Genomic DNA, 25,459 nt, shown 5'->3' on the forward strand with positions numbered 1-25,459 from the left:
AATGTTAACAAGAGGATGGTGAATCTGTGTAATTCACTGCCAGATGGCTGTGGAGGTTCAGTGATTGGGTACATTTAAAGTGGAAGTTGAGAGGTTTTTGATTAGTAAGGGCATCAAGGGTTACAGGGAGAAGGCAGGGGAATGAGGTTGAGTGAAAGAAATCAGCCAAGATGGAATAAAGGAACACATTCAACGGGCCCAATAGCCTAATCTGCACCTATGTCTTATGGGCTTGATGTACAGATAATTATAAAGCCATTTTGTTTCATTGTTTTCTGATTGTTATAAAGGGGCAAAGACAATTACCCACAAACGAGAAAATCTGTGGACGCTGGAAATCCAAGCAACACACACAAAATGTTGAATGAACTCAGCAGGCCAAGCAGCATCTATGAAAAAGCGTACAATTGACTTTCAGGCCGAGACCCTTCACTGAAAGGGTTTTGGCCCAAAACGTCGACTGTACTCTTTTCCATAGATGCTGCTGGGCCTGCTGAGTTCCTCCAGCATTTATAGTTTATGCTAAGACAATTTGCCCTCTAGCTTTCAACTCATTGGAGATAAAGTCAATGTTCATGTATGGGTAATGGGACTGAGGCTTTGTTGTTAACTCACAAAATGAACAAGCCAAACAAAAAGCCATTCAAATTTAAAATCTAATACAACAATTAATTGTACATTTTAGAAATGTAATATTGTGCACAAGCTAGTGAAACAGTATTGAACAAACATAACAAAAATCCCTTTGAGAAATCACACCCCTTGATGCAGGCTCTCTTTCTATGTAATTACTTGCACAACCACAGCATGTGGAAGGTCACTGGAGCCAATGCAATAATTGAAATAGGAAAAACTCTCAGAATGAAGATCTGACAATGAATTGTTTAAGAGGAACATTTTATTGGAGACTGTAATGAAACTGATTAGATTCCAGAGACTTCAGTGAAATGTTACCCTGACATTTTCCCCCTCAACATGCATAGACTGATTCATATTCATTTTTATAACATTTTCACATTTTAGAGGACTCCTCCCAGCATTACCCCAAGACACTGAAGGAAAAAATAAGAGCTGTCATTTTAATTACATTTCAAGACCTATGAAGAAGAACTATCATCAACTAGGTGAGAGAGGGAAAAAACTAAAGGCAATGAAAACTACAGCAGTGAATAATAAGGCAAGGCACTGTCATACATTAAGTACCAAACAGATAATAAATCCTGATCAAAGAATCATGAACAGTATTTGGTAATATTATTAACCAGTTTATACTCAAGTCCTACGTACAATAAAGTCAGCTTTTTAGAAATGCCCATACTTTCATCATTTTCTACTAAGTTGGTAACTTATAATTTTCAGTCCAATTAAGATATATACTGACCTAAGGGGCATTCAAGTACACTGTTACTGATCAGAGATTACGCACTACATACAATGTTGCAATAGTTCAAACTTCATATAGGTTCTTTTAAGGTAATTGTGTTCAAGGTGATGGAAGGGTGTTTGGGTATTAGACATCTATCCTACTTCAGACATGTGACCTCAGCATTACACATCCCTGGACAAGATATGCAGGTAGATGCAAAGAAGTTTCTTTGAAATTGACCCTAGTGCATTCCAACTCTCATTCATTGTGGCATTTTTGACCAACTGCATGGTTTCCAAGCAACTATTTCTAACAGGATGTGCAAGCTTGTGTTCATTAGTATCAGCAACAAGACCTGCACAACTGCTGTCTTACAGAATTACAGGCACCTAAAATCAAACTTACTAGAGTCCATAAATATTAAGTGCTACAAAGAAACCTCAATATTCAACCCTATTTTAGAAAAAAAAGCCAGTTCTCGCCGCCATTTCTTGAAATTGAAACTACAGCCATTGTATTCCATACAGTTAAGCAACTTCTTCGATGAGAGATGGTCTTACATTAACCACCAATTTTTGGAGCACTCTGAAAACACAAATAATTTGAGGAATTTCTTTAAAGAATTGTAAGACAACTGCAGAATGTTTTGATGGAGTAGAGAATGAATAACGGAATCCTGGTTGAAGTGCAGCATGAACTTGCAAATGTTATTCAATAAAGTGCCACACAAGACTTGCTACCACAATGAAATAAAAGAGGCTGAAATAAGTGTGGATGGAAAATTGACCAAAACAGAGTAAACAGCAGGGGGAAATATTGTTTGACTCGGAGGGACACATCATGGGATTCACCATGGATCAGTATTGCTTTATTTTAAATATATATTAATGACTGTAGATTTCAGAGATATATATATATATATACACAAGCTGGTGCACAAGACTTCAAAGTACTTACAATATTTGATTGTGGAAATGTAAACAGAATCAAAAGCATGGATTGGTTTTTCAAGTTGAAACATTAGCTTGATTTAAGATATCAGATAGACTGAGTGTCTGAATAGAGAAAAGCCCCCCTTCTTATAGTATTAACATAAAATATTCAAGTTTTTTTGTGACAGGATTATTTTCTATGTAACAGTAACCAGATTAAAGATACTTTCAACAAAGGTCTTAAATAAATTAAAAATCGGTGCACTTCAGAAGTTGTCTCCTAGATTTTGAAGTCACATTCCAGTTTTCATTAATTGGTCTGATAATTAGTACACAATACTCTGCCTTTAAAGAAATATCAAAATTATGAACACGTGGTACTTGGGCCAGATCAAGTTTTTTTTGGGAGAGGTAGAAAAATTTTTTTTTTTTAATAAAGCATTATTGCCTATTACACATAATTACTAACAATATACATCCCCACCTGAATGGAGACCAAGGAAAGTTGGAGCTTCCATAAACCATAATATAGAAAAACACCAACTCTATTTGAAGCAATTGAGATTGTACTTAATGAGACCTGACCCATTTCTTCTGAACTTAGATAAGTCATTGAGTGCTCTTCAGATAGGAGAGCAGTTTTTCCATGCAAGTCTGAAGGTGCTGACCCCAGGGCATTTATTGACATTATGTAGGATGTTCTCTTTAGTGAGATCAAAATGGTCTAACACAGGAGGAGCCCAAACCAGCAGGTCTCCATTTAGAAAGCAAATTGCTTTCAAATTATATTGTGGGATAATGATGTCTAAAGATATTTAGACCACTTTAAAATAATAAGAGCCCTGGTAAAATAGCAGCTGTTAATTGAACATTGAATAAACAATCATTTTAAATGAACAATAATTAATAATAAATCCCTGGGGATTTCCCCTCTAATGGGGGTGTGCAATTAATAGTCCAAGATTTTAAATGTTTAAGGAACTTTGCCCTATAGGCCAATAAATTAAACTATCAGAAGGTGTACTTAGCCATCCACATCAAATGCTGAATTTCACTTGCTCCTTCTGAAAAGTTTCAATTTGACCACAAAGTTATTGTATTGGGCCTATAGAATTACTTGGAGTTTCTATCAATTATGTCTTCCTCCACCACCACCACCTCCCTGGCCGCCTTAATATTTCCCTGTCAAGTTCAATTAGTCCAAGGATGAGTTCCTCTAATGAAATAAACACATGCTCCTGCATACAGGTTAAACTTCATCCATCGTATTACAGCACACAAAGCTACCGGTTTAACTGGAATGGAAAAGAAGAGCTTCATCACAAATGTTTGCATGCATGGAAAAAAATGAAAGCCAGTTTGAATTTACCTTACAATAATTTAAATGCATTCAAGGCTCAGTCGGGTGGGGCAGGAGGGGTTGAGAAAAGAGACAAAATAAAGTGAGAGGTCAAGGTGAAGGGGAAGAAAATGGGGATTTTAAAAAGAGGGGCAAAATCAAGACAATCCATTCCATAATTAGCCAAATGTCTGTTGCTAAGTCATTCCAACTGTAGTGAATCCTACAAGAGACAAAATATTTTAAAAGAATAGGCATGCTGTTAAGACAAAATTGAGCAGGATTTTCATATTATTCACGGTTTTCGCACACTTAATGCCAAGAGTTTTCACACAATTCCAAGTTCTAAATATTAGATAGTTGGATTTTTATTTAGCTTTTTTTTTTGATAAAATTTTAATCCTTTCCAATCTAGAACCATCACAGATTAAAGTTTCAGCAATCCGCTGTAATGTGAAGTACGTACAAATCCAGGTTACTGATTAGTCAGTTGACAACAGTTTCAGGAGGCTGTTGTACTCATAGTACTGTTGGCCAAATCTACAAGAGATCTACAAGAGATCACCCAGTGTTCCGGAAATCACAAGGCAGGTAGTCTTCTCCTTTGTAAAAGTTACTGAAGTTCAGTCTTTTATCAAGTGTTGCTATTTCCTTGCCTCCTAAGCAGTAAAAATCATAGTTCTCCCTCTCTTAAGACAGGAAAGGGTTAATATGTTGTATGGTAGGTAACTGCAGCACTATAAATTCATGATAAACTTTTAAACACTTTCCAGTATTGATGGCAATTAACAGTGAGCACTGGAGTTAATTTTATGCATCACTAAGAGCCTGCAAGATGAACAGAAAAAAAAATTATAATGGTGCAAGAATTCACGTTTAAAATCTCTTTTCCAAATATCAGAAGATTTACAGACTACAATCTTAGAAACTTTGGAAATAACAAAAGTTCACCTATCTGAAAATGGTGCTAGCTGGGGATATCTAGCCTTTTATGGCATTTCCATTTTGACTGAACTAGGAATCACAGAATGCAAATAATTTCTAAAATGTGAAAAAAGATATTCCACATGGGGGTGTTATTTGAATTTATATATTGAAATGTCAAAGCCTTCCAGAAGTGAGTGGCAGGAATTGTTGTAATAAAACCCAACACCAAAAGCATCAAGTTAGGTAGGAAATTTCTGCTTTCTAAATTTTGATATGGGAGCTTCTAAATTATCCAGAACAAGAAGCAATATCTAAGCAAGAAAGTTTTTAGTTGGAGAGGTTAATCTCAAACTGGAATACAAATCTTGTATGTATGATTACAGCTTTGCCAACGATGTGACAGAAGAATAAGGAGTTTGGGGAAGAAACATAAAGCATTTAAAATTCCTTCTTGGGAAAAGTACTAAAAACCATTGCAGACTTCAAACTTCTCAGAATTACCCAATAGGATTACCTTTCTGGCAAACTCTGGCAGAACAAATGCAGCCCTATGCATTTCTGCGTTGTAATATTTCATTTGCATCCTATTCACTTCATCAGCTGACAGTTGCCGTACTGGTTCACGAAAATTTGTCTCCTGTGAAATAATCCAATGAATTAGTTTATGCTACAACAAAAGCCTGAAAATTCTGTAAAGTACTTTTACTTTAATTTTAATGACAAGCACACAAGTTTTTTTTTTAAACATTGGTAGGTATAGGTGTACATTTCACCAATGAAACCAGCAAAAGCAGTCTATTTGACCTGTCAAACTTGCTTTGAAATGTTTAAACAAACCACTTCAAAGCAAGAGTGTGTTGAATTCACACATTTATATTTACTCAGCCGTACACATTTTCATATGACCACTGTGATATTTACACATTTGCCTGGGCTAACAAATGCTAATCTGCAGCACAATTAAATCGTAAGTGCTGGAAATCCAAGCAACACATACAAAATGTTGGAGGAACTCAGCAGGCCTTGCAGCATCAATGGAAGAGTACAGTCAACGTTTCTGGCTCAGACCCTTCAGCAGAACTGGAGAAAAATACATGAGTAGCAGCTTTAAAAGGAGGGGTGAAGGGAGGGGAAAAACACGAGGTGATAGGCGAAACCAGGAGGGGAAGGGGTGAGGTAGAGCTGGGAAATTGGTGAGAGATTAAGGACAGCAAAAGGGGAAATATAATAGTAGAGGACAGAAGAGCATGGAAGAAAGAAAAAGGAGAAGGAGCCCCAGAGCGAGGCAATGGGCAGGCAAAGCGATAAGGCCAGAGAGGCAAATGGGGATGGGGAATGGTGAAGGGGGGTGGGGAGGGTAATTACCATAAGTTTGAGAAATCAATATTCATGCCATCAGGTTGGAGACTACCCAGGTGGAATAAAAGGTGTTGTTCCTCGAACCCAAGTGTGACTTCATTGCGACAGTAGGATAGGCTATAGACAGACATACTGGAATGAGAATGGGAAGTGGAATTAAAATGGATGGCCACTGGGATATCCCTGCTTGGTTGTGGGATCCTGTTGGTGATGGTAGAAGTTACGGTGAATTGTGTGCTGGACACGGAGGCTGATAGGGACAAAGGAGATGTCCTCCTTTTTCAAAGAAAGGGGCTTTCCTTCCTCCGCCATCAATGCTGCCCTCAACCCATCCTCCCACCACCAAACTAAGGATAGGGTTCCCCTTGTCCTCACCTACCACCTTCCGCATCTAGCACACAATTCTCCGTAACCTCTGCCATCTCCATCTTCACCCCCTCTCACTTTCTGCTTTCTGAAGGGATCGCTCGCTACGCGACTGCCTTCACCATTTGTCGCTCCCCACTGATTTCTCTCCTGGCACTAATCCTTGCAAGTGGAACAAGTGCTACACCTGTTCTTACACCTCTTCCCTCACTACCATTCAGGGCCCCAAACAGTCTTTCCAGGTGAGGCAACACTTCACCTGCAAGTCTGTTGGGGTCATATACTATGTCCGGTCGGTGCTCCTGGTATGGCGTCCTGTATATCGGTGAGACCTGACACAGGTTGGGAGACTGCTTCTCAGAGCACCTATACTCCATCTGCCAGAAGAAGCTGGATCTCCCAAGTGCCACCCATTTTAATTCCACTTCCCATTCCGATATGTCTATCCATGGCTTCTTCCACTCTCGTGATGTGGTCACACTCAGGATGGAGGAACACCACCTTATATTCTGTCTGGGTAACCTCCACCTGATGACATAAACATCAATTTCTCAAACTAATGACACCACACCCCCCTTCACCATTCCCTAACCCCTCATCTCTGTGCTTGCCCATCACCTCCCTCTAGTGTTCCTTACCCTTTTCTTTCTTCTATGGCCTTCTATTCTCTCCTATTTATTCCCCCTTCTCCAGCCCTGTAACTCCTTCACCAATCAACTTCACAGCTCTTTACTTCACCACTCCTCCTCTCGGTTTCACCTATCATTGTGTTTCATCTGCTCCCACACCTATAAAATCTACTCCCCATCTTTTTTACTCCAGTTCTGAAAGGTTTAGGCCTGAAGTGTCGACTGTACTCTTTTCCGTAGATGTCGCCTAGACTGCTGAGTTCCTCCAGCATTGTGTTGCTGGCACAATTAAATGTTTATTGTACATCAATATTCTCAGAGACACTAAATATATTGAGGTGACTGTGGTACTCTCAAAAGTGCCTCAGTCTATTACTTTTAATCCTCATGATAAGCCTTAGCACCAGCTCACTTATATTGCAGCATTGCCAACAAAACCATTAGAAATTATTGGCCTAACAAATACTGACCATTCTCTGTTCAATTCAATGAATTTAACAAATGCCAAACATAGCACATGATGTTAAAACACAGCTCACTCACAAATAGCAGATAGAGCGATCCAGAAATTTGTCAGAACAAACTGAAGAACATTTGACTTACAGGATTTTTACTGCACAGCATGAAGCCAATCTGCCCACTTGGGTACGTAGGTATTGTGCTGTATGCATATTCAACCACTGGAAACAGGGACTTGCAGAATCTCTGCATCTCCTTTATGAGGTTAAGGTGCAACCACTGACATTCACCTACAAAAGATAGAATCACATCAAAATGCAGAAAATCTCAGCTTTCTCCACTACTAAACTGTTGTCAACTGCATTATTTTCCTCTCCAAATTTATCCAACACCTTTATATAGTCTTCTACTGGCTGGCCGTTGTTTATATGAGGAAACATTACATTAAATGCAAAAAACACCAACGTTATACAAAGTTCAAAGTAAATTTATTATCAAATTACATGTATGTCACAATATACAACAAAGAGATTCATTTTCTTGATGGCATACTCAACAATTCTATAGAATAATAACACTAATAAAATCAATGAAAGACCACCCAACTAGTGTGTTCAACCAGCATGCAGAAGACACTGAACTGCAAATACAAAAAGATACAACAATAATAAATAAACAATAAGAATCAAGAACATGAGATGAAGAGCTCTTGAAAATGACTTCACTGGTTGTGGAAGCTTTTCATTGATGGGGCACCAAGCAAAAAAGAATCAAACTTGAACCTTCTGAAATTACGGGCCAGGGCATGAAATGGATGATTAAAATTTACTTCATTTCTAAAGCAAACATTAAGAGATACGTATATTACAACAAAGATTGAATTATTTATCCAACCATTTAAGAGTTTATGGGGTCACCAATGAAGACATTAAAGAGTTTGGAAAAGAGAATGCAAAACTATATATATGGAATTAACACAGGTGCATTTGAACAGTTGATAATATTCATTATTCAAGTTTTCATAGCTGGGGGTGGTGGTAGAGATTAGCTCCCATTACTTATTAAATTCTCCCAATAGCGTGCGTTTCAAATAGAGTTTGAAATCCAAGTCCAGCTCATGGCCTTCACGTGTGGCTTAGCTACTAAGCCAGGTGGAACCGTTTCTACTGACAGGAGAAGGAGCAACGGTGGGTTACTGGTGCCGTAAAGCCAGTCACTTCAGGTAGATGGGGTTTGTTAGGGGTGGTTGGCAGTTCAACTGGGAGGAGGAAAACTCTGATCTCAAACCTCCAGTTCCTTGTCACTATACTCAGCCATGGGGAAGACTTCAGGAGTAAACCACAAGGGAAAGTACAGACCTGGAGTCCCCAAGACAGTCCTGCTTTGAGTTCAATGCTGTCTGGCAACTCCTGCAATACCAGTTGTGTCAAACTGAATCTGTCTCTGCCGTTCCTTTGGATTCATCAACTGCGTGGAGAAATGTAGCCTCCTGCATAGGCAACAGCTTGGTCTCCATATCCTACTGCCTAGCTCGCGTATCATGTAGACAGCTAGGATACAATATCCATGGTCAACCCTAACCAGTTGAGGTCCCCAGTAAATTATTCAGACTGGAGGTTTAGCTCATGACCTTAGAAAACCAAGATAAAACAGTTAAGTACCCTCAGATATTAAACAGAGGAACTTTAACTGGGGGCTGTTGGAGACCCTGACCTGGAGTTACACTCAGACTTTAGTTCTTTGTGGGAAGGGGGCCCGTTCTCAGGGCCTCACAACCGGCCACTTTTTGATAACCCACTGACGTAGCCTGGAAGACTAGCACACCAGATTTTCATGGCTCTGGAGACAGGTTGATTCAAGGCCGGTGCCCCTGACTGACGAGTCGAGGGAGAACGCAGAACATCGGAAGCAGTGTAGCTACCTGCCGTAGCTATTTGTCCAGACACCTGAGCCTTGGGGCAGGCTCTTTGGGCACAGAGCTCGGAAAAAGTGATGCAACAGACTTTTAACATCATAAATCAGCGAGTTGTTTGTTACATCTCCCCTCTTGCTGTGAAATGGGGACAGCTCTTTTCCCCTTATTGGGCAGACAGGGGGATGTACGTCAAATTACCAGGTAAATGAGCAGTCTTTGGGTTACCGCAAGTCTGTGTCTTTATTGATGCTTTGCTACATGCTTGAATGCTCGGTGGGGGGGGATCGTTGCCTTGCTGCTGCTTTTGCGTGGGAGGGGGCAACTTTAGGGTTCTAATGTTTAACTGTCATTCATTCTTTGGGGCACTCCTCTGTTTTCGTGGATGTTTGTGAAGAAAAAGAATTGCAGAATATATATTGTATACATTTCTCTGACATCAAATGTACCTATTGAACTAACATATTAAAGATATTTTTAGTACAGTCTTTCAGCACTAATTTCCACAAGGAGATTATTACACAGAACTTATACACACAACAAACCTTCTATCCAAAAGCAGGTTGAGCACCCCTTATCTGAACTTCCAAAATCTGAACTATTATTATTTTTTTTGAGTGCTGACATGACACAAGGCCTTCATCAGGTCTCAGCCCAAAATGTGACTGTTTACTCCTTTTCATAGATGCTGCTTGGCCTGCTGAGTTCCTCCAGCAATTTGCGTGTTGCTTGAATCAGTTAGAGTTAATTGAACAAAAGAAGTCACCCGAGGCACGAAGTTGAAGGCAAAGGCCATAAAGCAATACTGCTTGTAGCCCTGGGCTACAACCAATGGAAGTCTGACGCAGGTCAGTCAGATGACCTCAAGCCAATGAGATTGAAACAACATAGACTGACTGCTTCAGGGTTTACCAAACTGCTAGAAAACTTACCACCTCACACCCTCAAGTAAATGAAATTACACTACAGCCAGCATAACACAGAGGGGGTCGATTTAGTCTCAGAAGATACAGAGGAATTTGTAACTTTGGTACCAAGATACCAGCACACACAGGTAATTTTTAATATGACTGAAATAATGGTCAATTATTTTAACTACAATTAAAGAGTTATTTAGTCATCTTCTTGGGAGACAACTAGGCAGAAACGAGTTTAAACAAGTCAAAAATAGAAGGTAAAGAGGACTATTGGAATTAGTGAGAGCAGGTTGTGCATCAGTTTCAGGGGGCAAAAGTTTAAGGGTAACATGAGGGGGAATTTCTTTACTCAGAGAGTGGTAGCTGTGTGGAACGAGCTTCCAGTAGAAGTGGTAGAGGCAGGTTCGGTATTGCAGAATTTGATAGGTATATGGACAGGAAAGGAATGGAGGGTTATGGGCTCAGTGCGGGTCAGTGGGACTAGGTGAGAGTAAGCGTTCGGCACGGACTAGAGGGGCCGAGATGGCCTGTTTCCGTGCTGTAATTGTTATATGGAGATATCAGAGGTGGTAATGGTCAAGACCTTAGATATAGCAGAATTAGAAACCTAGATACAGTCCTCCAGCAGAAAATATGGGATATTAATGGAGAAAATAATTTAGATCAGATACAGACTAGGTTGGTCAGTACGTGCTCCAAGTGACACCCAAGTGATCTGGTTAAATTTCCGAAGCCCCTTCGAAACATAACAAACCTGATTATTGATCAGCAAACACGAGGAAATCTGCAGATGCTGGAAATTCAAACAACACACACAAAGTGCTGGTGGAACACAGCAGGCCAGGTAGCATATATAAGGAGAAGCACTGTCGATGTTGCGGGCCCAGACCCTTTGTCAGGACTAACTGAAAGGAAAGATAGTAAGAGATTTGAAAGTAGTGGGGGGAGGGGGAAATGCGAAATGATAGAAGACCGGAGGTGATGGGATGAAGCTGAGAGCCAGAAAGGTGATTAGCGAAAGTGATACAGAGCTGGAGAAGGGAAAGGATCATGGGACGGGAGGCCTTGGGAGAAAGACGGGGGTGGGGGGGGTGGGGGGAAGCACCAGAGGACAGGTGGAGAACAGGCAGTGTGATGGGCAGAGAGAAAAAAAAACAACTAAATGTGTCAGGGATGGGGTAAGAAGGAGAGGAGGGGCATTAATGGAAGTCAGAGAAGTCAACGTTCATGCCATCAGGCTGGAGGCTACCCAGCCAGTATATAAAGTGTTGTTCCTCCAACCTGACTTTGGATTCATTTTGACAGTAGAGGAGGCCATGGATAGACATATCAGAATGGGAATGGGACGTGGAATTAAAATGTGTGGCCACTGGGAGATCCTGCTTTCTCTGACGGACCGAGTGTCGGTGTTCAGCGAAACGGTCTCCCAGTCTGCGTCGGGTCTCACCAATATATAAAAGGCCACACTGGGAGCACCAGGTGCAGTATACCACACCAGCCAACTCACAGGTGAAGTGTCGCCTCACCTGGAAGGACTGTCTGGGGCCCTGAATGGTGCTGAGGGAGGAAGTGTAAGGGCAGGCATAGCACTTATTCCACTTACAAGGATAAGTGCCAGGAGGGAGGTTGGTGGGAAGGGATGGGGGGGGGTGGGATGAGTGGGCCTGGTGCTCCTTATCACCCTACTAAAGAGCACCAGGCGACTGTCTCCTATACCATCACCAACCTCATCAGCTCTGGGGATCTCCCATCCACTGCCACCAACCTCATAGTTCCCACACCCCGCACTTCCCATTTCTATGTCCTACCCAAGATCCCCAAATCTGCTTCTCCAGGTAGACCTATTGTCTCAGCTTGCTCCTGCCCGACCAACTCATTTCTGCATACCTTGACACTGTCTTATCCCCCTTTGTTCAATCTCTTCCCACCTATGTTCGTGACACTTCTCACACTTTGAATTTTTTCAATGATTTTAAGTTCCCTGGCCTCCACTGCCTCATTTTCACCATGGACGTCCAGTCACTATATACCTCCATCCCCCACCTAGACGGTCTCAAAGCGCTTCGCTTCGTTTTGGATTTCAGACCTAACCAATTCCCCTCTACCACCACTCTCCTCCATCTAGCGGAATTATTTCTTACTCTCAGTAATTTCTCCTTTGGCTCCTCCCACTTCCTCCAAACCAAGGGTGTAGCCATGGGCACCCGTATGGGTCCCAGTTATGCCTGCCTTTTTGTTGGCTTTGTGGAACAGTCCATTTCCAAGTCTATACGGGTATCCGACCCCCTCTTTTCCTTCGCTACATCGACGACTGCATTGGCGCTGCCTCCTGCACGCATGCTGAGCTCATTGACTTCATTAACTTTGCCTCCAACTTTCACACTGCCCTCAAATTTATCTGGTCATTTTCTGACACCTCCCTCCCCTTTCTTGACCTTTCTGTCTGAATCTCTGGAAATGACTTATCTACTGATATCTACTATAAGCCTACAGACTCTCACAGCTACCTGGACTATTCCTCTTCCCACCCTGTCTCTTGCAAAAATGCTATCCCCTTCTTACAATTCCTCAGTCTCCGCCGCATCTGCTCTCAGGATGAGGCTTTTCATTCCAGGACGAAGGAGATGTCTTCCTTTTTTTAAACAAAGGGGCTTCCCTTCTTCCACCATCAACTCTGCTCTCAAATGCATCTCTCCCATTTCCCGCACATCTGCCCTCACCCCATCCGCCCGCCACCCCACTCGGGATAGGGTTCCCCTTGTCCTCACCTACCACCCTACCAGCCTCCAGGTCCAACGTATAATTCTCCATAACTTCCGCCACCTCCAACGGGATCCCACTACCAAGCACATCTTTCCCTCCCCCCCCCTTCTGCTTTCCGCAGGGAGCTACGCGACTCCCTTGTCCACTCGTTTCCCCCCCCATCCCTTCCCCACCGATCTCCCTCCTGGCACTTATCCTTGTAAGCGGAACAAATGCTACACCTGCCCTTACACTTCCTCCCTCACCACCATTCAGCCAGACAGTCCTTCCAGGTGAGGCGACACTTCACCTGTGAGTCGGCTGGTGTGGTATACTGCATCTGGTGCTCCCAGTGTGGCCTTTTATATATTGGTGAGACCCGACGCAGACTGAGAGACCGTTTCGTTGAACACCTATGCTCGGTCCGCCAGAGAAAGCAGGATCTCCCAGTGGCCACACATTTTAATTCCACGTCCCATTCCCATTCTGCTATGTCTACCCATGGCCTCCTCTACTGTCAAAATGAATCCAAAGTCAGGTTGGAGGAACAACACCTTATATACCAGCTGGGTAGCCTCCAACCTGATTGCATGAACATTGACTTCTCTAACTTCCATTAATGCCCCTCCTTCCCTTCTTACCCCATCCCTGACATATTTAGTTGTTTGTTTTTTCCTCTCTCTGCCCATCACACTGCCTGTTCTCCACCTGTTCTCTGGTGTTCCCCCCCTCCCCCTTTCTTTCTCCCGAGGCCTCCCGTCCCATGATCCTTTCCCTTCTCCAGCTCTGTATCACTTTCGCCAATCACCTTTACAGCTCTTAGCTTCATCCCACCCCCTCCGGTCTTCTCCTATCATTTCGTATTTCCCCCTCCCCCCACTACTTTCAAATCTCTTACCATCTTTCCTTTCAGTTAGTCCTGACGAAGGGTCTCGGCCCAAAATGTCAACAGTGCTTCTCCTTATAGATGCTGCCTGGCCTGCTGTGTTCCACCAGCACTTTGTGTGTGTTGTCTGATTATTGATCACATAGAACTCACTTCTAGGAAAACACACAACACTGATATTTGTGCTAAATATGCCAGTTGGTTGCCTGCCATGATTGGCACAAATTTATAACAACCTGATGCACATCAAGTACCAAACTGGGTATCAGATGAGCAGCTAAAAGAATGGGTCAGAGAAATAGTAACCTTCTGTGACCTTACAAGTCTTAAACTAACCAATAGAGTACTGGTAGCTGTGACGATGAGAAAGGAAGGTTTTGTGTTGGTGTAGTGCTCCACACTGAAATAATTTAACTATCTTTTGAATAGGGTTCACAATGTGGGCAAATATCATGAGAAGACTTGGATGTCCTCAAATAACCCACCAACTCATATCATTGTTACGAATGGTATAGGGAAAGGTTTATCAAGATGCCATGAAGGGGTACACCACTGGTCACCAGAAGAAATGACAATACAGAGGAACTTATGAATTGTAGTTTCAGTATTTATGACAATTGTTCATTGTCTATTTTGCTTGTGAATAATCAGTCTTTCTTTCAATATGCATTGGTGGGACAGATATATTATATTGCAGCAGTGGCCAAGGGAAAGAAAACAGTGCCTTTTGTAAAATCACTATGTTACAATCGGGAACGTGACTTTGTGTCTGGCCAGCTGCAAGATGAACTTTCTCTCAGCCAGCAGTGGACATGTTAACAAAGGAGAACCTCACAATCCAACACACTGAATGGGATCAATATTTGTGGGACTATGTTGTTACCGAGTTGCCACTGGTTCCACATTTGACTGCAGACTGGACACACGTTGTGGAGGAAGCAATAGACTAAACACACTAAAGTAATTAAAGCACATGCTGGTAAGGCATTTAGAGGATGACACTTATAAAACAGAAGATATAACTGTTGGTATAAGAAGTCTGTAAATTCAGTAAGTAAATATATTAATAATTTAAGTGTTGCACACCTATAGTGGAGATCCATGGCAGTCAACAGAATATGAGGATGATAATGATCTTAAGATAAATATCTTTGTATCGAGGAGGGAAATACTGACCAGAAAGAACTACAATTAGTGAACAGATTGATAAACTGATTCTTGCTCTGGGATAACTTAATTAGAGGAAATGAATGTGGACACAAGAAGCTTCTGCTAATGATCTACTAAACTAAAACTGCTTATTGTGTTAGATAATCTCATCATATGGGCCCGATGTCTGGGTGACCCAGTTTACCTGGTTTGAACCACTCAGAGTTGAATAGAAGAAAAGTCACCCGAGGCACGAAGTTGAAGGCAAAGGCCATAAAACAATATTGCTTGTAGCCCTGGGCTACATCCAATGGGAATCTGACACAGGTCAGTTAGATGACCTCAAGTCAAAGAAATTGAGACATCATAGATTGACCTGATGAGGAAAAGTATAAAAATAGAGGATTTTAGGTACTCGGGCAGTGACAACTCTCCAGAGACCAGCCATCACTAATATTGAGGACAACACATTGCACACATGGAGATCACATTTGGACCACAAGGACTACCTGGTTAGTGTAGACCTTTTCCCGGGCATTACCTTTGCTGTTCGTGGAGGGACAGGGGAACTCAGAAGATGTGTACACAGGTGTTCAGTTGTGTAAATTCATGTGTTTGTTATCTGAGCCAATAGAGGTACAGGTGTCCCCCATTTTTCGAATGTTCGCTTTACAACAACTCGCTATTACGAAAGACCTACATTAGTACCTGTTTTCGCTAACCAAAGAGGATTTTCGCTTTTACGAAAAAAAAGACGCCCGCTTTATACGTGTGTTAACCCCAAGAAAGACTACAATGACCCTGAAACCTTGTGCGGGCAAGTTGTTTGTGCATGTGTGTAAATGCATATGCATGTGTGTACATGCCGATTTTTTCCCTCCAAATCGACTTTGACTCGCTGTCTTCCCAATTTTCATAAGTGAAACTACACTGTAAATACAATATTTCTACTTTGTATAGGGTGTATATTTATCATATCATTCCTGCTTTTACTATATGTTAGTGTTATTTTAGGTTTTATGTGTTATTTGGTATGATTTGGTAGGTTATTTTCTGGGTCTGGGAATGCTCAAAAATTTTTCCCATACAAATGAATGGTAATTGCTTTTTCGCTTTACAACATTTCGGTTTACAAATGGTTTCATAGGAACGCTCTACCTTCGGATTGCGGGGGAAACCTGTGCTTGACAGTAAATACAGATTCTGTCTGTATCTAACTGATCATTATTACTAAGGAGTAATCCTTGTAACATCAGATAAAGGATGCACAACTTGTACTATATTTTGCAATAAAAATCACACTAAAATTTAATTCTTTTGGCCTCGGTGACATAGCTTGATTTATCAAGTGAGGAAATGGAAATTAAAACAAGAACAGCTTCATATCCCCATGATAAACCATTTTAAAAAGTTTATTAAGGAAAATAATGATTAAGTTAAGAAAACAAGATTTAATTATACACTCTACTTCAAGTTGGAAAGTAGAAAAAATAAAATTCGGAGTATCAGGAAACCATAATAAAGCACAAATTCGATATGCAAAAAAAACCAACTTCTAACCTTGTGCACCAAGGATTCCACCTTCACGCAGTGCATTCTTCATTAGTCGATAGTATGATTCTTGAAATAGACTCTCAGCGGGACCTTGGAGTCAGATGAAAGAAAAGTAAAAGAGCAAGGACATCAGTTAACAAGACAGTAGAACAAATAAGATATGCATAGATTAAAAAGCTCATTAATTACAAGCATATTTCATATTTATACAGTTGACCTTGTGCCCCTTTCACCCACTTACTAATTTGGTAAATATAAGTGGGACTTAATTAACAAGCTCTTGGTGTGGAGAAATGGAAAATGGATTTATTCCCAGAATAGCTGAATTAAGGGAGCAATGACGGGTGCTAAACATTATGGACTATAGCAATAAATCAGTAACCATCCAGCCTTCAAAGCTTACACAAAATGCAAGGCTTCCACTAATAAAAATCACTGAAGAAATTCAGGCTAATTTAGAAAAACTAGTACTCACTAAAGTCAGACCGTTTTGGTGAGCAGAAGTACATAGCTGCACTTGAATAAAGCTTCTTCTGCATTAATAACTCTATTTTACTGAAATATTTACATATTAACAGAAGGGTTCTTTTTATGCTAAAGGACTAGAAGGAGTCATTTTTGAATTAATATGTTAATGTTTTAAAGATGATGGTGACTTAGAACCAGACAGTTCAATCAGTTAAGGACAAAATACATAAAGTGGCATCTTACACCCATCATTGTATGGATCAGTTTGTGGCAACAATTACAAGCAGTTTGCATGATAGACACCAATGACTGATGTAGGCTCATCCACTGGGTAATAGTAACTGCATTTTCAAATGCATTGAGCTTTCTCTAAAATCCTACATTTCAACTGAAGAATAATATTCTGACAGACATAAATTTATTTACTATATTCTGAACCTAGCTCTTCCAAATAATTTTTTGTCCCGAGACCAGAGAACTACAAATTGACCTTTCAATCAACAAGTTTATCAAGTTCGGTTAAGGTCAGGAGATGCTGTCAAATATCAGGAAGATGTTACTCTCAAAATATTCACTCTTTAAACAAAAGTCTCAAGATTTGAGAATATTTCCACTTCTTCAGGAAAGCTGCTGGAATCCAGCAGCCATTCATCTTCACTCATTGCCAATTAGACTCTTCAGTATTCGTACCTACTGGATCTGAGGAATCAGTGATAATTACATCAAATGCATCCTGGTTCTCCTTCATGAACTCAAAGCCATCACCAACATGGAGTTTCAACTTTGGGCTCGAGAAACCCACAGCCATACCAGGAAGGTATTGTTTGGAAACCTTTATTACATCCTAAAGATTTAAAAACAAATTTCAGATAATGCAACTGTACCACAGTGTCACATGTTCACTTAATAAATAGTAAGTATAATAAATAGCAAACAGGGCATGGTCAGGAACAGTGGGTCAGCCACTTACTTTTGGCTGTGGGAGAAGTTGGGATAATAATTTCATCAATAAAGATCTATTCATATCATGACCAAGTCAAAATGACTTTTATATCAAGGAAAATCTGAAGTCAATTACAAATGCTTGAAAGGCATATAGCTCAATTCTTCTCACTAAAAACAACTAAAATTAATGCAAAAATAGAAAATGGACAGCTTGGTTAGAATTAAATATACTTATTAGAAAATTAACTATCATAACCCTAAAATGAACCACTTCCAAACAGTTTAATTGATCACTGAATAATATAGATTCTGTGCAGAAATATTTCTGTCACACCAGTTTGTAAAACAATTTCTGTATTACATAGAAATTATGCCCTGATATGCTCCGCAATTTATTTAATAAAATTGATGCAGTTACTAGTAACAGAGATGTAGATCTGTACAGAGTACAAGCCTCATAGAAGACTGAGGAAAACCATTTAATACAGTTAATCCAGCAACTTCCTTATCACACAATACAAATTCCCAAACCAACATGAAAATAGAAGTGTAAAATTAAAGAACTAGAAATGCTGGAAATCTAAATTAAAATTTAAAAAAAAACAAAATGCTGTAAATACTCATATGCTCCCACCAAAATGACTTCAAAGGTTAATTCTGTTACTCTTACAACATGTTGCCTAACCTGCTGAGTTCTTCCAGCATTTTCTATTTTTATATTAGGGAAAATAAAATACCTGTAGTACATTTTATAATATCTGAGAAGCTTCTTTATTATATTATAATCATTATCTCAAATAGAAATCTATGCATGCTAAATATCCCCCCCCCCTTGCCCCCACCAAAGCACAGGTTATGGAATCACAATCATTCAATACAGAATGCAGGAATTCAGCACATCAAACCCACGCCAGCTTTTCATTCAATCTCTGAACCATTTAAATAAACTGGTGTAGGGCAACAGTGAAAAATAAATTACTTAAATAATTTCTTCTTGAAATCACAATCACTTCCACTTTCACAATCCTCAGGCAGTGAATTTTAGATGACATTTAATTTTTCTCTGGTTGTCTACAGGTTTTTTGTTAAGCACTTTAATCTTCACCTGCAACTCATCCACCAATGTAAATAGATTCCACTTAATTTTAATTATTTATCAAATCTCTTCTCAACTTTGACACAAGAACAATCCCATGTTTTCTAATTAACTTGGGGACTAAATCAAGGATCATTTTAAGACAGTCTTTTTTCCCAAGCTTCTACAAGATACTATGCTTCCTGAAATAGAACATCAAAAATTGAGTACTTTAGTTGTAGCTTTACTAGCTGTTTATGGAGATTCATAATAGCTTCTTGCTTTCGTACTTAATGCACACTTACAAGCATCAGAAATCTAATGACCATAATTAACAGCTATTTCTCATTGCTATAGAGCTATAGTCAAAGAGCACTACAGCACAGAAACAAGTCCTTTGGCCCATCCAGCCCACACCGGGAGCATAGCTCCCCACACCTCTCTCATTCATGTATCTATCCAAACTTCTTGTAATTGTTACAATTGAACCTGCATCAATCACTTCTGCTGACAGCTCACTCCACACTCACACCAAACTCAGAGTTAAGAAACTCCCCCTCAGACTCTCCTGAAATATTTCGCCTTTTGCCCTGTATCCATGACCTCTATGTTCTAGTCTCAAACAAATGAGGGGCCAAATACCTCTATACGATTGCCACTCATTCTTCCGCACTCCAGGTTAATTATTCCTTACAACATGATTGTCACATGTTGATTGTGATTAACTAATGTGAGTAAATTCAGTGTGATAGCAAAGCAAATTACAAACTTGCATTGGATCCAGTGAAGCTTCTCAACATTTTGCAACGAGACAGGTAGGTTTTGATATTTGATCAAAATAAATGATTTTCTTGAAATCAGATGTAATTTATAGCAGGCTATTTGCCTTTCCAACTGATTTGACCACCATCCACCCACACAAGGAATGATGCGACAATAGAAAACTGACTGAACAACCAGTAGATTCTTGGGAATAAAAATCCAAAACACTGCACATATTGGAAACATAAAATAAAATCAGAAGAAGCTAGAAACATTCAAGTCAGGTAGAAACAGGTGAAAGAGGAACAAGAACGAGGAAAAGCTCTATGGGAATGCAACAGCTGTGAATGCTGCTTCACATGCCGAATTAGATCATAATAGATTTTATTACCATAGTACTATAAGGCAATATTAATTCAAGTTCATTAACCTCATCTTCCCAATTTTCCTCACCTATATAAGCAATATGACCTCTGCAATAAGACAGCCATATGATTCATTCTAAGTTCAGTTCAGCAGGAAACTCAAAGGAAATTGTCTAACTCAGTGGTAAAAACATAGAATTCAATACCACGTAATAACTGGTGCAAATAGCATGACGGATAAACAAGTGAAGGAAGAGGCATAAGAATAACATGTTAACAAGATTATGAAGCAACTTGGAGGCTTTTATAGGAGCATAAACACTGGCATGGATCAAATAATTAGCAATAGGATGTATTGATGTCATTTCCATCCTAATGGAGCTGAAATCATTAAGCAACTTACATTTAAACTATCTTATGCCCCAGTTCCACTGCAAAAGCAAAAGTACTGAAAATTTCACTTTGATTTTTTTTGCAAATTAACTCATACTGAGCAGTAATTATATACTCCAGTCTAATTTTCTGTACTCATCATAATGCCCCTGTATATTTCAAAATAATTTTTATTTCAATTTTTAATCTTGTGCTCTAAAGTTTATAGTCATTTAGAGCACTTAAGGTTACAAATTCCTGTACGGCACATTATTAAAAAATTGCCTCCTAGTTTGCTGCTTGTATATATTCTTTAAATGAATCCACCGCTTAGCCAACTTGATGACATCAGCTGCTGGCCACCAAAGAATCTTTTGAACAGATGTCTCCCAGATAATAAAATTCCAGAAACTCTTGGCACAAAAACCACTGTATCTTTGTGGGGAGCATAAGTGAATGTAAATTCTGGACCAGTGTGCAATCCGCAAGTCCCATTAAAGATATTCAAAATGTAATCAACATGAAGGGACGTGTTCCCATTACCTCATCAATTTCACACTGTGCCACAGACTCCACGGTGGAATGCTTCACAACTTCTCGCAATACTCCACCATCACCACCACCAATTATAAGAACCTAAAATATAACAAGAAACAAACAATATTTACAAAATATTTTAATCACATTTAAGAATATACACCAAAAGGCAACTTCAGCAAATTGTGGGCATAACTTGCCTGAAAAATACTGCACCTGTACACAATAGTGGCAAAGTGATGCTCTAATGAAGCAATCCCCACTCTAAGAACAATCAAAGTGCATAATTTGTGTTAACAGCTCAGTGAAATACTTGATAAGAATACTTCAACACCAGGACTTCAAACAATTAATTCCCTTTCAGGTATTTACAAAAGATTCCATAAAACAATTCAAAATTCTCTTATCATCCCCCAATCTAAATCCATCCCTCAATCACCAGAAAAGATCGGTCATCTGACAATGCTATTTGTGTTCCTCTTGCTAAGACATTAGCTTCGGTGGTTTCTTAAGTTACAATTGTAACTACAATTAAAAAGTATTACATTGAATAAAGAACATCTTACAGATGTTCACACCCCTCAAAATATTCTATAAATGTGCGTGCTCAGCCTGCTGTTGTTCATGCTACTAAAGCATGACTGCATTGCTAGATGCAGTTGAAACCGAATCATTAAGTTCGCTGATGACACAATTCTGGTTGGCTTCATCAACAAGACAGCATACAGAGAGGTGATAGAGCAACTGATGGAATGGAAGAAGCACATCAACTTAAGTCTCAACATGGACATAAACAAAGAGCTGATTGGAAAGTGCAGGATGACCACTCCTCGCTGCACATAAAGGACTTCTCTACAAATAGAGTTGGAAGCACCAAGTTTCTGAGAGTGCACATAACAGACGATCTCACCTGGTCCCTCAACATCATCCTTTTGCCAAGATGGCACAGCAGTGTCTCCACTTCCTGAAGAGATTAAGGTGAGTGAGGCACAATCCCCCCCCCACCCCCATTCTAATCAATTTTTACAGTGTCCTGACCAGCTGCATCATCATCTGGTACAGGAATTGCAAGGCATCTGACCACAATTCCCTAGAAAGTACAAGTTTATTTGTCATTCAACCTTACACAAATCCCCATAAATACAGCCAAACAACACAGCATTCTTCTGGGGCCAAGATGCAAAACACGATACTAACAGTCATACTGCACATACAAGATAGCAGTAAAATCAGTTGCACAAAAAATATAACTCAAGACGCCTTAAATGGGGTGTAATTTGTTAAGTGTTCAGGGAAGTTACCTTAACCAATATGTTGAAGGCCCTAGGGAGAGGGCATATCTTGACCTACCCTTGGGAAAAGAGGCTGAAAGGAGGTGTCAGTGGGGGAGCATTTTAGGAAAACTTATTAGAAACCAAAGGACAACTTTTTCCCCCACCTAGTTTATGAAATGATCTGCCAGAGGAATGGGTCATTGCAGGTACATTAACCATATAACAATTACAGCACGGAAACAGGCCATCTTGGCCCTTCTAGTCAGAGCCTAACGCTTACTCTCAACCTAGTCCCACCTACCTCCATTCCTTTCCTGTCCATATACCTATCCAATTTTACTTTAAATGACAATACTGAACCTGCCTCTACCACTTCTACTGGAAGCTCATTCCACACAGCTACCACTCTCTGAGTAAAGAAGTTCCCCCTTGTGTTACCCCTAAACTTTTGCCCCTTAAGACTTGGATGGGTATGTGGATAGGAAAGATTTGGAGGGATATGAGCCAAAGTTGGACACATGGGACTGGATTAGATGGGAATCAAGGTTGGCATTGACCAGTTGGGCCAAAAGGTTTGTTTCTGTGCTCTATGACTATCTTTAAGCTAAAGTACATCTTACATATTGCATAAAATGCATACTGTATGGGCAGACAGAGAATCAACTGACAACTTTCATGTATTTACCATGCTCACTATATGCAATCAGTGAAAAGCTATTTATTGTGTTGGCATTATTTTAAAAAGGCCACATTTAAAGAAACTGCATCAAAAGCAGCATGAAATAAATTGGGCAATTGGAAAGGTAAAATACAGTTAGAGGATTGGATCGCTATAGACACAATGGAAGATAACACACCAAACCAAATGTTCAATATTTTGGAATTCCAACAATTCACTGCTCTACATAGACAAATTTCAACTGGTTTAGTGAATTTCGTATCTTCTCGAAACATCTAGTGAACATTTAGCAGTGTGGGTTGACTTGTTTTAAACTGCAAAATCATACAAGCTATATCAATATTCAATGTTACTCTGTTTCAATTTAAGATTTAAATTTTGCCTCTTGCAACTACCCAGTAAGATAACAGCTGACCTTTTACCTCAGAATGACTTTATGAATACAATATCGCTTGATTCTCTTAATATCTAAAAATCTGAGTACCTACAGCCACAAGTATAGCATTTCAAAAACTACTGACCTTGAGGTGAAGAAATTTCTCCACACCCCCTCTGAGAATTGCCAATCTTTACTTTGACATCAGGTTTCTGGGCACCCCTATATGCAGTAATACCACTGCTTTGTCTCTACCAAGTTTTGTACTGACTTTGTGTGCTTCAATGCAATCACTTTTTATTTTTCTAAATTCTGATATTTATAGACTCCATATGACAAGGTTCCATGTATTGCCATGTGAAAAAGGATCTAGAGCAATGTGGGTGCAACAAGTCTTGCATACTGCCAGTGTCATTAAGACAGTTGGTAAATGTGGTGTTTCCTTTTAGGTCACCATCAGCAAGTGATATGATAAAATTTTTTGGCATTAATATTTTCCCATTTTATTTTACTAATGGGGAATTTTTTGCTTAATTATCTTCCACGTGCACTTTAAGGAATGTTTTCTGAAAGTCATGATATCCAACATCTAATGATTTCCCTTTATCAGGCTATGTACAACTTCAAAAACAACCAAAGTTGACAGACACAATTACCCTTTCAAAAATTGATATCAACTATCTTGTTCCCCTCGTGTGCCCTGTTACCTTTTCCATAATATATTAGCTTTTTCAACCAGAGCTTTCTGGTTAATTGATCCAAGGTTCAATATTTTATTTTCTATCATTTCTTAAATAGCAGATTTATACTCAACACTTTCCAAACTGTGAAAACTGTTCAAGAAACAATGGAATTTTCTTGGGGCAGGCCATCACATCTTAGCAACTTACTGTTCTCCAATTCCCCCAGTACTTTCTTTAAAATCAATGTCAAGTTTAGGAGACGTTTTCATTACCCAAAGCTTTTGACAAGTAAAAAGCATTTTAACTTTACCTTTTTCGGATTAGGATGGCTGCACAAGGTTAAATTTGCAATCATTTCTTGGTACGCAAACTCATCCCTTTCGGTGCACTGTATCACACCATCCAGCACCAACACATTACCATAGCTTTTGCTGCATAGAAGAAAAGCAATAATTTAATTATTAATTTTAAGAGAATACTACAGACTTTAATCTAATTGTGTGCAGTAAGCATAGAGTTTCTTTCACAGGAGATTCGATTGGGAGAAGTGCTCAGATGCAGTAGCTTGTCCGGGATAAAAGGCAGCGGCCATAGGCGTAGCACAAGTCAGAGTAGTAGGGCTTTGGCTCATCTGGGCTTCAGTGAGGTAAGGAGGTAAGTTACTTTCATATCTCTTTTTTCCTCTAACTTAAAGAATAGTGGGTATGACTGCAAGGCAGGTTTCTTGTTCTGTGTCAGATGTGGGATATCCATGACTTCCAGACTCCCTGATGGCATCATCTGTGCCAAGTGAATCGAGCTGCAGCTCCTTAGAGAATGAGTCAGGGAACTGGAGCTGCAGCTCAGTGATCTTTGGCTTGTTAGGGATAGATAGGAGCTACAGGCAGGTGGTCACATCAGGGCCACAGGAGACAGGTAAGTGTGCGACTGTCAGGAGAGGGAAAAGAGAGTGTCAGGTAGTGGAGAGCACCCCTGTGGCCGTTCACTTTAACAACAAATACTCCTCCAATTTGAGCACCGTTGGGGGGAGTGGGGGAACCTACTCAGGGGAAGCAACTATGGTTGTGCCTCTGGCACTGTGGCTCAGAAGGGGATGTTATAGTTAGGGGTACAGATGGACGATTCTGTGGGCACGAAACAGAAAAACGGATGGTAGTTTGCCTCCCAGGTGCCAGGGGTTGTGATGTTTCTGAACGCTTCAACAATATCCTGCAATTGGAGGCTGAGCGCAGCCAGAGGGTGTTGTACCGACGACATAGGTAGAAAAAGGAGGTCCTGAAAGCAGAATAGAGGGAGTAGGAAGGAAGCTGCTAAGCAGGACCTCAAAGGTAGTAATCCTGCCTGTACCATGCAACAGCAAGCACAGGAATAGAATAATATGGAATA

At 40.0% G+C, this 25,459-nt stretch overlaps 1 protein-coding gene across 1 annotated transcript in view; it reads right to left on the reverse strand.

Moving 5' to 3' along the window:
* Positions 1-880: 880 nt before the first annotated feature.
* srm (spermidine synthase) overlaps positions 881-25,459 on the reverse strand; it is a 29,567-nt gene continuing 4,988 nt past the window's right edge. Inside the window, exons 2-8 of the mRNA XM_073031664.1 lie at positions 24,384-24,504; positions 21,068-21,160; positions 17,696-17,849; positions 16,544-16,627; positions 7,522-7,667; positions 5,079-5,201; positions 881-4,465 (exon numbers count right to left, since the gene is read on the reverse strand). Coding sequence (XP_072887765.1) covers positions 4,448-4,465; positions 5,079-5,201; positions 7,522-7,667; positions 16,544-16,627; positions 17,696-17,849; positions 21,068-21,160; positions 24,384-24,504 — 739 coding nt within the window. The 3' untranslated portion in view covers positions 881-4,447. The remainder of the gene's footprint in view (positions 4,466-5,078; positions 5,202-7,521; positions 7,668-16,543; positions 16,628-17,695; positions 17,850-21,067; positions 21,161-24,383; positions 24,505-25,459) is intronic.

This window comes from Hemitrygon akajei, chromosome 29 (assembly GCF_048418815.1).
Source record: "Hemitrygon akajei chromosome 29, sHemAka1.3, whole genome shotgun sequence".
Taxonomy (NCBI): domain Eukaryota; kingdom Metazoa; phylum Chordata; class Chondrichthyes; order Myliobatiformes; family Dasyatidae; genus Hemitrygon; species Hemitrygon akajei.